Source organism: Tiliqua scincoides, chromosome 2 (assembly GCF_035046505.1).
Source record: "Tiliqua scincoides isolate rTilSci1 chromosome 2, rTilSci1.hap2, whole genome shotgun sequence".
Classification (NCBI taxonomy): Eukaryota; Metazoa; Chordata; class Lepidosauria; order Squamata; family Scincidae; genus Tiliqua; species Tiliqua scincoides.
In genome coordinates, this window is record NC_089822.1 from 2,198,131 (window position 1) to 2,214,716 (window position 16,586).

Genomic DNA, 16,586 nt, shown 5'->3' on the forward strand with positions numbered 1-16,586 from the left:
ATTCAGTATGGCATCTTAGGTATATCATATATTTTCTCTAATTCTTGACAGCAACACTGTAAATAGGTCAGTAGTACAGGCAGTTCTCAATTAATGATGTCTTAATTTGCATGTTTTTGAAATACTGCAATTGAAAAGGTACACATGGCAGCCTGCTTAAAACTGCATTAAGAATTAACAAAAGCGGTTAAAACAGGAACAACTTATAAATATATAAGACAACTTATAAATATATATCTATATACATTTGTATATATACATATACATATATACATACATATAAGGATGTATATAAGGATACATATATACATATAAGGAACAACTTATAAATATATATTCTATATATAGAGTATAAAAATTAAAGGTTCTAAAAAAGTGTGAATGGCATAAATTTTTGTAGGCACGTGCAAAAAGAAAGAAGGAAAAGTATAGTATTTGCTGTTGTTGCTATGCTGAATGAGTTAGAGAGGGCTTGTCAAGTTTATAATCAATTAAATGGATCACATTTTCTTACAAGGTCTTGGCCAAGGCTGGAATTTGGAAAATACCTTTTGCAGATAGTTCCTTATGTACCAAAAACTGGAAAATGGAAGAGCTTCCATTTGTGTGATGGATATGGCATGTGTGGCACGGATGAGGAGGTTCTGAAAACCTGGAGACCTACTTTCTGACAAACTACTTCCTATATGTTTGTGGCAGGATCTCTACAAGCTCAGGTCACTGTAGTGACTCAGATTTGTCCGCAGTGTCTGGGGAATGGCTGCAGTGGAAGGGTAGCAGCTTCAGCTACTGCAGTGATTGGATCTTATTGTTGACAAAGCGGCCACAGCATCAGGAGAAGGATGCAGTGCATGTTCCAGTGGTGCTGCTGCATCAGCTGGGGTGGTGGTATTTTTGATAGCTGTCAGACATGTACGTTTGTACTTCAAGGGTTGCACTTGTACAAAAAACGCATCCCTCACACTCCAGTGTTAGCTCAATTGGTCTCTTTCACATCTCTCCAAAGCCAAAACACTACACGGGACAGTGCAGACAAGAGAAAGAAAAGTGCTCACTCAGGGACAGCTGCAAGCACGAGGACCGCTGATGCTCGGAACTCCAGAACAGACTAATTGCTGAGCAAGTGGATAGAAGGTCAAAATCAATGCAAGATAACAGCCAGCATATTCTTGGCCCAGGAAAAGGCCTGCAGATTTGTGGAAAAACTGCAGGAGGAGGAGGAGGAAGGCCCAGTGAGGCTCTTCACAGCCGGTCCTGGCTGGCTTGCTAAGTTTCAGTAAAGATCCGGCTACCGCAACACAGCAATGAATTGGGAGGCTGCATCTGCTGATGCTGTGGCTGCTGTGCTGTTTGTGGTTATTGTTGAGAAGGTAGAGCAGACTCCCAACATGGATGCAGCAGCTCTGTTTTGATAGCGCCAGCGCAGATGGACATCTCAGGAAGAGGTAAAGGGCAGCTGGCTTCAAGCTCTCTAGCAGTCACTACACTTTACAGTTCAAGGTAATTCCGAAGGAGACTACAAGTTGAACTCTCGTCTTTCACTGCAAACCCTTGTGCTCAGAAAGGGTACGTGAGAAATTTTTTACCTGTTCTTTTCTTTGCAAACAGTAAGGGGTGGGTTACAGGTCACATTTTCTGTGACTGCCTTGTGACTAAATTCACAGAGGAGTTGGGCCGTTATTGCGAAGGGAAGAATCTGTGCTCTGAGATCTTACTCCTAGAGGACAGTGCCCTCTACAGCCACCCCAGCTCCAGTCAAGATCTTTTAAAAAAAAAAATCCAAGTTGTTGGACCCTCCCCCACCCCAACACCACCTCCCCCATCTGGCCTGTGGATCAGGGTGTGATGATCAGGTTGAAGGCTTATTACCACAAGAAAACTTTTGATGCTGTAATGAAGGCTATGGGAGAATGACAGACCGCTAAAGAGTTCTGGAAGTCGCTTAATAACCATGCTTGTTGGTGAGGCAGTTAGTCATTTATGTGTGAATGGGGTTTGGAGAAAGCTGTGCCGTATCTAGCATGTGACTCTCAAGGCTTCAGTATTGAAGCTGATGTATTTGTGACCAGAGAAAATATTGTGAGCTAACAAGGTGCGTCTTGATGAGGTTGATACAGTGGAGCTAGAAGATGTGCAGCAGTTACTAGATTCTCACAAAGCAGAGATTTTGCCCCATGATTTGCATGAACTTGAGAAGCAGAAGGAACATGAGGAGGCGTAGAACAAAGAGGAGGTTGATGTTGTGGGGATGCTGACAGCTAAGCAGTTGAGGGAGGCATTCAAAAAGAGCAGAAGTGTACGCTTGGCTGTGGCATGTTACCAGCAGATTTTGCAGGGAAAAATGAAAACCACAGAAGATACTGTTAGCTCACTTCTCAAATGCCCCAAGACAGTGAACTGTCTGAGCCATTGACATCTGCAGACTTGCCATCCCACTCCCTCCATAATTGCCAGTCGTCAACATCGGTGCTCGCTGACTTTCCCCAATGCATACAAATCCCATTGTTTCCTGTGGGAAAAGCATAGTAGTTTACTGGTTTTCAATATACTGTACATACCATTTTCCAGGAAATGAACTACCACATAAATTTAGAGCTTCCTGCACTTCTAAATGTGGGAATCAAATAACCTTGAATATCAAGCAATAAAAAGGGGGTCTGCCACTCTTCTCTCTACTGCATAATGTGTCTATCCTGACAAGAGGTCTTTAGTTAACCATCCTTATTTTTGAAAATCTGCGTATTGGGGACAAGGCTTGGCATGTACTGCTTCCATGTAACAATTTGCATGAGAAGCATGACATTTTCTTTAATACATTGGCTGAACATTTATGTTCCACAGCCTCTTACAGGAGTTCTCGCAGCATCACTTAATAGAAGTCTCTCCTAATTTGCAGTGTATAAACCTGGAGTCAAGTCCTTTGCGTTCATAGGAAGGGCAGAGCAGTTCATAGAACTCCTTGGTTGTATACATGAAACTTGCAAGACACCATTTTCCATTCTTCTTTCAGTTAAGAAGAAATGAATGCCTGTGAATGTGGAAGACTCACCCAAGAATATATTGAGTCTAAATGAGAATTGATAATTTTATTCTTGATTTTTGTTCTATTCATCAATTGCTCCCTATTAATGGCTTGTGCAACTCTTCCTTCTAATGAAATAAACTTTGCATCTATCATTAAAAAAAGCTCATTTGCTTGCACTGTGTGCATGTCTTTAAAATCAAAATTGCCTTGGTTTTGTGATCACAGTCAATTAAAATCTCACATACCTGACATTTTGCCCATACCTGTAATGGGCATTCTCAAAGGGAAAGCAATAAAAGACACTTCAACCTTCCTGTAGCTCAGGGGTCTCTAAACTTTTCGACCGAAGGACCACATCAAATATCTGGGATAATGTCGAGGGCTGGAAAAAAATTAAATATAAAATTTAAATAAATACATTAGAGATGGAACTTTGATAAATGAATGAATGTTCTCAAATGTCCAGGATTTCGCCAAGCAGCAACATAGCCCAAGAAATAAAGTACACACTTAAATGGACTTTCATCCCCCACCCCATCTCACAAGCACAGTTCCGGTTGTGTTTGGTCAGCTGGGTCAGAGGCTCTCAGGGGAGTGGAGGCTGTCTGCGGGTCGGATAGAGGCTCACTGTGGGCCACATCTGGCCCCCGGGCTGGGGTTTGGAGACTCCTGCTGTAGCTGTTCATGAAGAGCAGAATACTTTATAGACTAAGAGCAAGGCTGAATTGCTCACTAGTGACCTACTAACAAAACAGATTATGTTCTTATGATTTCAGTTAGTCCTTTCCACACTCACTCATCTGGATTTAAAGAGGAATCTGACCCTTCTACTGTGCTTTGCTTTCCCATGTTCTTAAAGTCCAAAATTCTTGGGCCTTTCAAAATGTGTCTGTGCTTCTAACTGGAAGAAAATGCATAATTATCAGTTATTGTTTTTGCTTCTAAAAACAGTTTGCTTTTATAGTGTATAGGTGTATAAACCTATACAAAATAGGTTTATTTTGTGTATAGGGGAAGCCGGTTTATCTGCAGAATTTTCATCTGTGGATCTGGCTCAACATGGGTCCCCTGGACCCACATTGAGTCGGACTCAGCTCTACCTGAGCCCACTGCAGGGGACGGTGTACCCTCTGGAGGGCTTTCTGAAGCCCAGAGAGGCCGCATGCATCCACCCGCTGCCTCTCTGGTCTTCAAAATGGCCCGTAGTGGCAGAAAATGCCACTTCCAGTTTCCTTCAGGAAACTGGAAGGGTTTTTTTGCCTTTTAAGGCATTCTGAGACCCCCCTTCAAAAGGTGAAAAAATGTCACTTCTAGTTTCTCGAAGGAAACTGGAAATGGCGTTTTATCGCCAGTACGGGCCTTTCTGAAGCCTGCAGAAGGAGCAGGCGGTTATGCGCTGCCTCACAGTGCTTCAGAAATCCCTCCAGAGGGGAGGGTCCCCTTTGGAGGGCTTAAAGGGGTGGATATCATGGATTTCATTGTTCATGATATTTGGTAACAGAAGGGGTCCAAGAATGGATTCTCCATGGATTCCAAGGCCCCACCTGTAATTGCAGGTTGTGGGGTGGGCATCTCACCCTTTGCCACAAGCATCAGAATGTGTTGGGCGAGCCCTGAAGTAATACGTAGTGACTGACAGACTCCATGAAATTATCTACTCCCCTTTTAAAGCTAGTGGTCAATGCTGCACCTTGTGGCAGCGAGTTCATTATTTGCTGTGTGAATTCCAGCGTCCAGAAGAAATTGACCACTGAAGCCTGGTTTACTTTCTGTGCGCCTGACCTATAACCTCCGTGTTATCCTTATGCCTGTCCAACCTCTAATTTAGATGCGGAGAGTTAATATTGATTAAGTTGCATTCTGGTTTAGGGAAACTGCTGGTGTTGCCATAGGGACCAAGCAATTGCAACTTCCTGTCCCCCCCTTCCTGTTTTCCTAGAGGAAATAGGTAGAGGTATTATAAATAACATCTCTGTTAGCTCAGAGGTTTGTGGGGAGGAGCAGGTTTAGTTTAGAAATTGAAGCCTGAGAAATGTGAAGAAATATAGGATACTTCAGCATTAATCTCTTGTGCTGCTCTTCATTTCACAGTATATCAAGAGGGCTACTATAGCACTCAAAGATAAAATAATAGGACATTGTGGTGATTGTCCTGGTTTTTGCATATTTTTCTGTATTTTTAACACTTTTAATTCCCCAGAAGCTTCTGGGCAGATTCAGCAGCCTAAATAGCTGCTGGGCAACTGTACAAAAGCAACCTGTGTGCATGAAACTCCTTTACTAGCAAACACATGTCTGGATTCAGAAAATTCTTGGCTCTCTTGGAGGGAGACTCCTTCCTGCAGGAGTGGCAGGCATCTGCCTTTGGGCCCCCAAACCTACTTGTCTAGGTAAAGGGATTGGATGGAGAAGCCACAGGGGCTCCAGTCGGGTTTGATGGCATCATCAAGCCAGGGCTTTCTAAGCCCAGGCACACAGGAAGTTCTGTGTTCTGCCCAGTTTTGTCTTCGATACCATATACATCCATTTACTCTCCAGTAAGTATAGAGGACCAGGATTCTTTAGTTGTTTATAAGTTGCTAGTGCTAGGGGCTGTTGTCATTCTATGACTGATCCTACACACTTCTGTCCCAACACTCCCAGTGAGTCAGAAAAACGTGTTCCCAATTTGTTCTTGTGTATCCCACTGTCTCAAAGATCTTAATAATCCATGAGAAAGTGGGGCACAGTTGCTAGGCAAAAAAGCCTTGCATTGAATACAAGTTCTTGCACATGTCCACTTGACCAGCCAAATGTGCCAAACAGGTGCGTATACAGGTCTTCAGGGATACAGTAGGCGACAACAGTCTTACACCAGTCTAATCACCAGTCTTGCAGCCAAGGGGAAGCTGAAGTCCTATGGGCTTAACTCCTCAGCCCTTACAAGCTCTGAGCATCCCTCAGCTCCAGGGATTCAGGCAGGAGTTCTGGTCTAGAGGGTAGAGCCTCCGTTAGCCCGAAGATAACATCAGAAGGTCGCCAGTTCGAGGACACTGGCAGCTCCCTGAATGGCTGAGAATGGCGAGACCTTGAAGGGGCTGACAAGCTGAGCTGAGTGATTCCACCTGCTTTTGATGTGAGCAAGAAGCGTCTTGGCTGCCCTCCATGTGAGAGATGGAGCTGCTTGTCAGCCTGCGTGGGAGAGCTGGAGGCCAGAAGTGAGACCGAACCGGGAAGATCCATTCTGAAATGTTGTTGGTTCTTGAAAGAGAAAACCTCTATGATTGTAAAAGTCCCCTTGAGGGATTTAGAAATGCCTGCCTATGTAAACGGCCTTGAATAAAGTCAGAGGAGTAATCCTATGACCAGAAAAGTGGTAGATAAATACCTAGTTATTATTAGTTATTATTCATCCCCCAAGTCTTATGGTAGTTGACCAAGTGACCTAGACAGACATAGATGAATTGGTTCCTCTGTACTTAACACAGACACAAGCCTGTTATAATTAGAGATGTTTGTTTCCAGTGACTAGGATAGGATTACAGCCTATGTTTTACTGAGCACAATGGGCTTTCTTCTGAGTAAAATGAATAATACCATTTTCAAACAGCTCGTTTTAATAGAGATGTTTGAAAATGGTGTTTGCTTTACTCACAAGTAAGCCCATTATGTTCAGTAAAACATAGGCTGTAATCCTATCTTACTCACCGAAAACAATCAGTTCTAACAATAGAATGATTTATTTAAGGAATAGAGAAATGGTTACATGCTACTTGTAAGGCATTTGAGAGAATAGATACAACTCACACACAGTGCTAAAACAAAGCTAAGCTCCTTAGCTTGCTTATCCATAAGGTTCACCTAGATCTTTCTAACTCCTGAGCATAAGCAAAGGGTAGCGTTGCCAATCAAAACCTTGGACCAGCCAATTTTTCCAGAAAACGATGGTGTTGCTGCCAGTCACTCACTCTGACCCCTCCCAACTGGAGATTCACAGCTGGCTCCCATTCCCAATTAGCAAGGCCTTGATGCCCTGCTCTCTTATCAAGCTTCCAGCCTGGCCAAAGCGAGAGTCCTAAGAGGAGCCGTTTCTTAGCCTGCTAACAAGCTCTGTTCCGACAGCTGCTTCCCAATGACTGCGGAACTGCAAGATGGAGTCAGACCTAAGCCAGTTGTTTTTAACTTGTTCTTCACAGGGACAATTTCTTGCAAGAGCCATTTTTTGCTAGATCAAATTGGGTAGGAGTAGCTCAAAAATGTTAAGGAAATCTGCTAAGTGAAACTGCAAAATCATCACCAAAATAGTAGTAGTTACACATTTTCCCCTTGCAGAGTTAATTCTATAGGGTGGTGTGCTTGGTCTCTGAATAGGGGTAGTTGGGCTTCAGAGATATTTTTCTGTCTATATAAAACATCTGTTGAGAGGTTCTCTGCAACTGTTAACTTTTGTGACTTATTGTATTTCTTTCCATGCGTACAGCCAATATACAGGCTTGCCCTGATATGCATGGGGGTTCTGTTCTGGAACCCCCTGCAGTTAACTGAAACTGTGGATACCAGGTAACGCCTCTCACCCTCCAGAGACTCTCCTCACCTCCAGAGGGTCGTCTGAGCCCAGCAGAGGCCACACTTGAAAGAGACTTGAAATAAAGTAATAAATAAAGACTTTATTTATAGTCTTTATTTATGAAGACTTGAAATAAAGAAATAAAGTACTTTCAGTGGGTTTTGCACAGTAGAACGTCCTGGTTGTCTTTGCCCTTTGAATAACTGAGCTATCAGTTCCCTGATACAATAACATAAATTCAGTTCACTGGAATGAACTGTTCGGAATGAAAATGAATCAATCAAAGTATTCAGGTGCAAGCTGTCTAGCAGCTTACACTGCTTAATGGTTTTGGGACATGTCCAGTATAGGTTGCTTGACCTTGTGATGGCGTCTAGCCTGCACACCTTTAAAAGGGGATTGGACAAGTTTCTGGAGGAAAAATCCATTACGGGGTACAAGCCATGATGTGTATGTGCAACCTCCTGATTTTAGAAATGAGCTATGTCAGAATGCCAGATGCAAGGGAGGGCACCAGGATGAGGTCTCTTGTTATCTGGTGTGCCCCCTGGGGCATTTGGTGGGCCGCTGTGAGATACAGGAAGCTGGACTATATGGGCCTATGGCCTGATCCAGTGGGGCTGTTCTTATGTTCTTATGAGATGCAAAACACATGGGTGTTCTGTTCGCAGTGGCCTAAGTGGTCTGCCATAGAAGTCTAAAGGCCAAAACATTTGATGTATAGCAGCCTTGGTGCAAGGTGTACTTAAAGGTCTCCAATCTCTGGAATATAAATTTAGAAGTAAATTCTAGCTCTGATTTGGAAAGTGAGGAAATCTGCACTGGTCTGAGCCCTGCCGTTGTTCAATCACACCTGATGTCTTTATTTTTCTTTCCACAGGATCCAACAGAAGCTTCTATCTCTGACAGAGATTGCGATACAAGAGAGGGAGAGACTGTTGCGATGAATTACAAACCATCCCCGCTACAAGTGAAGCTAGGTATGTTTCGTGTCCAGAAAGAGTAGAGGAGCTCTGTGGTTTTTGTGTTACTTATGAAGTTTACTCATTTGTTTGGATTTTTAATGGAGATGTGGCTCAGGTTTTTATGATGGCACAGAGCTGCTTTGGGCTACACCCAGGCCCTTCTCCACCTAATTATGATGTGAAAGCAGCAGAGCATACATGCTCTGTCCCCATCCCAACACATAGGGGAATTGCTGTCTAGCTGCGTGAGAGAGTCTGCAGAATTACCTCTTGTACTAAACTCCCATGTGTGATGAGGTGTAGCACTTCTGCATGCCATGATAGGAGCAGGACATACGTGCTCTGGCATGGTCACATTTCGATTGTATGAAATTGAGTCTGGTAGGACTGGGTATATATCACTTCAGAAATGGCACATATCACTCTTTAAAACTCTCAGAAGAATGTCTCCCAGTGAGTAGATCGTTGCCCAAGGAAACTGTGGGAGTGTCATAACAGTATATTTTGTCAAATCCTTGTAGTTCTCTTTAGTTTTCATAATTGTCAGCTGTCCATTTTTTGTAGTCTCTTGTAGAGCTTGTTGGAATAGCTCATATGCTACAGGACAAGTTGTTTCCAAGACCAGACACCTTATATTTCATTTAGAAAATGGCTCCAGTTTTACAGAGAATTGTGTAGTGTAGACACAAGGCCTTCATCTTAACAGCTGCTGACTATGAAATTGATGCTGGCAAGCCTACAGAAACAAGTCAGGGCTGAGAAGAGATAATAGAAATTAAAACTATTCTGTGTCACAAACAGGTTTAAAAATCTGTTTTTCAAAGCAGCAGGATCTTGATGGGGAAAGGAGAAAATTTTGGAAAGCACATGAACAGTTTTTTCAGAGAAGTTTGCATCCTCTGTTTTGAGCTTCTGGTCTCTATGGAGTGTGCTGCTGATTTATAATGTCCTCTACTCAGGGTTGTATGAGAGTTTGAACAAAGTAAAGTACACAGCCTTTCGTGATTTCCTCTCCCTTTGCCATACTGTAGAAAGGGAGAACAGACAGCTGAGAATTGCAGGCGTTCTGCCAACTCACCATGATACTTACCCATAAATGTGACCAAAGTGCATCAGGTCCATTCTCAATCCTTACCCACCTTTTGGGGTTGTTCTATAGTTGTTCCTGTATTGCAGGTGTGGTGCTGAGACTGATCTTTGTGTTTTGTCTAAATTAAACAGGTGGGTTTATGGCAGATGCAGTCAGAAATGGGGGCTTCCTGGTTCACAGTTCAGTATTTTGCACTAGCTCTCAGTAGTGCTTAGATTTTTCTCCCCCCCTCACTGTTCATTGTGGAGTGTACACTCCACACTTGCCTTTTCTGTTATCTTTGCTGCAGGGAAATCAGAAAGTTTTGCACTGGAGGGCTAGGAGATGCTAGCACTTCCTCCAGAGGCTTGAATTGCACAAGGCAATGGAATGCTTATTACATTCTAAGAGTGTTGTGAGCCACTGGGCTTTGTGCACTAGTGACTTCAGGCTATAAATAAACTGTTTCTCTTGGCTGTGTAAATGGTGCTTGTCTGATTATTTTCTACAACTGATTTTCAAGTGTTTGCATTGCATAAAGGTAAAACATCTCTTTTCTACACTGAAAGTCTCGGGTAGACTTCAGGAGCTGGGGAGCTGTAGCTAAATTTTGTGTGCGCGGCACACAATTCATATAATCGCTAAATCTCCGAACTCCAGATGGTCTCTTTCATTTTTGTATTTTACCAGGCACTGGCTGTTGGTGTTAGCCTGGTGTATTCCTTTGAAATGAGCACCTACACAACTCAAGCAAGTTGCTCTGCATTGAGTTGTCTGGCTCAGAATCTAGCTCTGGATCTGAATTGTAGCCTTGTTCCTCTGTGTGGAGTGGTATGTTAGTACAGGTCTTAGTGACCTCAGGTTAATGGTTTGTCTTTGCGTTTTAGAGTCTGTCTTTATAGATGTCAAAGAAATAATGTTTGGGGAAGCAATAAGGAGACAGTGCAGACTGACTTGCACATGTTATGTGGTGGTAATACTGCTGTCTTATCTATTAAATGGTATTGATCCATCAAGGGAAGAAAATTACTGTGCTGCCTGGAAGAGAATGAAGGGGGTAACAGAGTTTACACATTAAAGATAATGTCACTCTGTTCTTGTCCTTATGGCCTTAAAGCTTGATTGATGGTTCCTTAGCCAAGGGGACAGATTTTGACTTAGGCCAGATATCACTGTTGCTGAAGAGCACCTGTGTCTCTTGCTGAGATAGAGCACAATGGTGGGGGGGCAGGTTAGATTGTATGCAATTAAATCCTGATTGTAACCTAGGGCAGGCCTTTGAGCATGGTTGTAGATTTTGTCCTGGTTTCCCACATCCCCCAGAAACTGAAATAGTACCCTTGAACGTCCACAGAAACGTTGGTGCTAATGAAACATCACGTTGTGGTCTAGGAGGAGGTTTAGTAGCCTAACAAATAGGTCGCCAACTTCACATAGCAAAAATATGCAAGTTATATCTTAAATTTGCCTCATCACTGGAGGACTGGAAGCCAGTGGCACTAATTTTTATAATAATAATAATAATAATAATAATAATAATAATAATAATAATAAAAAGAGTACAAAAGAGTACAAAAGAGCAAGTTACAGAGGAATCAGGCCTGTAAAAACTACAAAATGTGTAAAAAAATGTTAAAAAGGCCAAAGAATCAGAAGGCTTGTGTAAACAGCAGTGTCTTCAGGCCTCGCCGGAAACTCTCAAGAGAGGGAGCCATTCTCAAGTCAAGGGGAAGGGAGTTCCATAATGTTGGTGCCACTACCGAGAAGGCCCTATTTCTTGCAGCCGCCCCCTGGACCTCCTTGGGTGGCGGCACTTGCAAAAAGGCCTTCTCTGATGACCTGAGAGGACGAGCCAGATTGTACGGGAGTAGGCGGTCTCTAAGATATCCTGGCCCAGAGCAGTATTGGGCTTTAAAGGTCAAGACCAGCACCTTGAATTGGGCCCGGAAACGAATGGGCAGCCAATGTAGCCCCCGGAGAAGCGGACTGACAGAGTCAAACCGCCTAGCTCCAGTGACCACACGGGCTGCCGCATTCTGCACTAATTGCAGTTTCCGAACCGTCTTCAGGGGCAGCCCCACATAGAGCGCGTTACAATAATCTAACCTCGATGTCACCGTGGCATGGATCACCGTGGCCAGGTCTGCACGATCCAATCATACTTCATATCATTTTGTCCCTGATAAATTGATAGCAAGCATGATTAAAGCTAGAATTGCAGGCCATTGTATGGATGGGTCATCATAGCGATAGGTAATTGACTAGACAGGAAGCTCACAGTGATGGGGAATAAACACTTCTGCTTCCCAAATCTGTTCCAGGGTGGGTGTGGATAATGTATAAATACTGATTAACCTATTTCTTCCCAACCCACAGGTGTATACATTTGATCCCTGTTGTGAATGTTGGGGCAGAAATGGCTTTTAATTTTTTTGTGTTACTGTGTTAGTGACCACACGTGTGCCTCTTGCAGGAGGAGAAAAGTGGGCAATATGTATCTTAAATAAAGAATTCAAGGGTCCCCAGTAAAGGTAAAGGCCAAATGAAAGGTAAAGTAATTAGGTAAAGGCCAAATGAAAGGAAGCATGTTTTGAAGCAAAGCTCTTAATTTTGAGAATTCATGTCACAGGGCACTGCGGTGACCTCTCGTCCAAATGGCTTCTTAAAAGGATTACATACGTACTGCTGTGGAGGGTAGTCTTCAGATGAAAAATGGTACCTCTTTGTTAAGATACTATGTAACTCAGGAGTATCGTTTTTATTTTATTTAGTCCCAACATTGTGCACAGCTCTTTACATGAAGCGGAATGACGTCCCTGCCCTGGTGAGCTTGCAGTCTCCAAATTGACATGAGAGAGGCCACAGAGCAGGAAGGAGGGTATGGAGGCAAGAGTAAGCAGCATAGATGCCGTTGGCAGGGAATGGCCACCCTCCTCCTGCTTTTGTGAATTTTCCAGTGATAACTGAAACCAGGAGAGTTATCTACTTGGAAGGTTCATGGAACAGACAGTGAATGGTTGGAGAAATTTGTTTTTGTGTGCATGAATTACTGATACTTTGCTGAAAGGGTTCAAGCCTTCTGTAACAGAGCAATTGCTGGGTTCCAGGCTTCCAGCATCTCATTCTGAAGCTGCAGTTCCGTGTCTCTTCTGATCTCCTTGTCTGTGTTGCAGCCTCAGGTGTAAACTGGGTCTGCTCTTTGCCCTTCTTTGAGAGAATGTCTCATTTTTTAGCTCTGTTTGTACCTTTTAGAATAAAAAATGAGTTATGGTAGAGCCAAGGTTCATGTGGGGGAGAGCAACACTGCCTCATTAACCCCACCCATTGCTAAACTGCTACCTGCTGTTCAGAGTAGCCAGGGAGGGAGGATTTGGGCACAAAAGAAAATGCATATTGAGCACTGTATGATATTGGAATCTAACTTTGCATTTGGACGAGAAGTGCTTAGCAAGTAAGCAAGGGCTACTGGCTTCCCTTGCACAGTCATGGCAACCGCCAGCTTGATTATTCCCAGTAGGCCCTGGGCTTTTCCTGAATGTCATTTCCTCAGTCCTGAGCAGAGATGCACTAATCCAATTCAAGCGCCGTTCTGTTCTTTATTTTATTATTATCTCAGTGGGTTTGTTTCAACACTCATCACTCTTGCAGACAGAGTGCTGAGAAGCCCTTGCCTGTGACAGTACTCCAGGGAAAATGCTTTGCCTCTTATGGAAATATTTGCATATCATGAACATGCTTGCGCTCATGTACCAGCGTAGCACATACCTCCAGTGTGGAAGCAATGCGGCCTGGCAGAGGGAGTGTCAATGTTCCTGCTCCTGTGTGGTGGTGCCACAGCCAAGGGTCTCTTGGGAACCTGACCAATCAGCATTCTCACTCCTAATTGGTAGATTCTGATTATCATTTACAGGTATGACCTAATTATCCACGGATTTTTTCACCCACAGTTTTATCTCAATTTGATGAGGAGGGCTCTTTAAATTAAAGGAATAAAGATTTAACAATAGCCTTGTTAATGCGAGAGAAGGCAGCTGGCTGACAATCCATCAATCACTCTCTCCAGCCACTTAGAACAGCTTCACTCCTCAGCAAGTGACCCCTCCCTTCTCCCTGAACAAGTGAAAGAATCTCCTGCATTCATTCCCAGCTGAGGAAGAAGGGAGGGATTGCTGGCTTGGAGTGAAGCCTTTCTAAGCACCTGGAGAGAGACTGATTGATGGGTTGTCACCTAATGACTCTCTCATACATCACAAAGGTTAACAAGGCTATTTTTAAATTGCCTAGCAAAGAGACATTGTTTCTCGCATCCAACAGATGGGAACATTTCATCCAACAGATGAAATGCATCCAGATTTCCTAAAATTCCAGATTTCCTAAAATTTCCAGATTTCCTAAAATGCTGCAAACAGATCATCGTCACTGAGCTGCATGAAATCCTCTGTCTCTGCTGGAGAGAAGGTGGAGTACCTCAAGACATGAGGGATGCAAACATCATCACGCTGTACAAGAACAAAGGTGACAGGGGTGACTGCAACAACTACCGCGGCATCTCTCTCCTTAGCGTTGTAGGAAAGCTGTTTGCCCGAGTTGTACTAAAGAGGCTCCAGGTACTTGCAGAGAGCGTCTATCCAGAATCGCAGTGTGGATTCCGAGCCAACAGGTCCACCACTGATATGGTATTCTCCCTTAGACAACTGCAGGAGAAATGCAGGGAACAACGACAGCCACTCTTTATAGCCTTCATAGATCTCACAAAGGCTTTTGACCTGGTCAGCAGAGACGGCCTCTTCAAGATTCTCCCCAAGATTGGATGTCCACCCAGGCTCCTCAGCATCATCAGATCTTTCCACAAGGACATGAAGGGCACTGTTGTCTTCGATGGCTCCACATCAGACCCTTTTGACATCCGAAGCGGAGTGAAGCAGGGCTGTGTTCTTGCACCAACCTTGTTTGGGATTTTCTTCGCTGTCCTGCTGAAGCAGGCCTTTGGAACTGCAACAGAAGGCATCTATCTCCGGACCAGATCAGACGGAAAGCTCTTCAACCTCTCCAGACTGAGAGCAAAATCCAAAGTCCAGCTGAAATGTCTGCGTGACTTCCTCTTTGCCGACGATGCAGCTGTCACTACCCACTCTGCCAAAGATCTCCAGCAGCTCATGGATCGTTTTAGCAAGGCCTGCCAAGATTTTGGACTGACAGTCAGCCTGAAGAAAACACAGGTCATGGTTCAGGATGTGGACTCACCTCCCTGCATTACAATCTCTGAGCATGAACTGGAGGTTGTCCATGACTTTGTGTACCTTGGCTCAACGATCTCCGACACTCATTCTCTCGATACCGAGCTAAACAAGCGCATCGGTAAAGCAGCTACCACGTTTTCCAGACTCACAAAGAGAGTCTGGTCCAACAAGAAGCTGACGGAACATACCAAGATCCAGGTCTACAGAGCTTGCGTCCTGAGTACACTTCTGTACTGCAGCGAGTCATGGACTCTTTGCTCACAACAGGAGAGGAAACTGAGCGCTTTCCACATGCGCTGCCTCCGACGCATCCTCGGCATCACCTGGCAGGACAAAGTTCCAAACAACACAGTCCTGGAACGTGCTGGAATCCCTAGCATGTATTCACTGCTGAAACAGAGACGCCTGCGTTGGCTTGGTCATGTCGTGAGAATGGATGATGGCCGGATCCCAAAGGATCTCCTCTATGGAGAACTCGTGCAAGGAAAGCGCCCTACAGGTAGACCACAGCTGCGATACAAGGACATCTGCAAGAGGGATCTGAAGGCCTTAGGGATGGACCTCAACAAGTGGGAAACACTGGCCTCTGAGCGGCCCGCTTGGAGGCAGGCTGTGCAGCATGGCCTTTCCCAGTTTGAAGAGACACTTTGCCAACAGTCTGAGGCTAAGAGGCAAAGAAGGAAGGCCCATAGCCAGGGAGACAGACCAGGGACAGACTGCACTTGCTCCCGGTGTGGAAGGGATTGTCACTCCCGGATTGGCCTTTTCAGCCACACTAGACGCTGTGCCAGAACCACCTTTCAGAGCGCGATACCATAGTCTTTCGAGACTGAAGGTTGCCAATACAAGCAAAGAGACATTGTTTTTTAAATGAATTTGCTTTAATGCGATTTTTCCATCTAAGTGAGTTCTGGGAATGGAACCCTTGCGAATAACGAGACTCAACTTGTATAGTGTTTATTTTTATGTCATTTATATATCTTGTGTAAACAATTTAAAATTGTTACATTGTATACCACTTTGAGCATTTGAAAAAGTGGGTTATAAATTTGTAAGGTAACTTAATGCCCTTTCCTCCTTTCAGTGATGATGCTATGCTGTCCTGACTGTTCTCTGGTGGTTCATTTTGTGTTGTGGTCTTAAATTTTAATGGAACCGTTAGCCACCTTGAATGTCCTTTAGTGTACCTGAAAGTGAGGGATAGATGTATTTTTATAATATGTGAAAATATAGGACTGCGAACCTCCCACAGATACTGGGGACACCTGCACGCCTCCCCCGCACTCACCCATTAGCACAACTTTAGGACTTACCCAGGCAAAAATTCTTCCTTAAACAAGGTCTCTATAAGTGTAGCAATTCATAGTGACCTTCAGGCTTCCTTAACCACTTCCTGTTAACCTCCGTGTAACTTTTTTTAAGCAACTGTCTGCCGTGAGCAACTAAGCTTATAGCAACCTCATTTTAAGGAAGAATCTTCACCTGGGTAAGTCTTAAATTTGTGCTAACACAATATTAAAATTGCATGAGGCGAGGGCTCTTGTATCCACAGATAAGTAAAACTGCAGATATGGGGGCCCCTGTACTGCAACATTCCTCCTCTCCCTTCCACGTTCCCCCCTCTCTACCATTTTGAGTAGTAAAACATAATCATAGCCCATTGGCCACAAATGTCATTTTTAATGAAGTAACATAAGAACATAAGAACAGCCCCACTGGATCAGGCCATAGGCCCATCTAG

At 43.9% G+C, this 16,586-nt stretch overlaps 1 protein-coding gene across 2 annotated transcripts in view; it reads left to right on the forward strand.

Annotated features, from left to right (window-relative positions):
* Nucleotides 1-16,586, forward strand: part of FAM219A (family with sequence similarity 219 member A) — a 57,169-nt gene that overhangs the window by 12,992 nt on the left and 27,591 nt on the right. For both annotated transcript variants that reach the window (XM_066616602.1, XM_066616603.1), the window contains exon 2: nucleotides 8,452-8,551. In XM_066616602.1, the coding sequence (XP_066472699.1) occupies nucleotides 8,452-8,551 (100 nt within the window). The remainder of the gene's footprint in view (nucleotides 1-8,451; nucleotides 8,552-16,586) is intronic.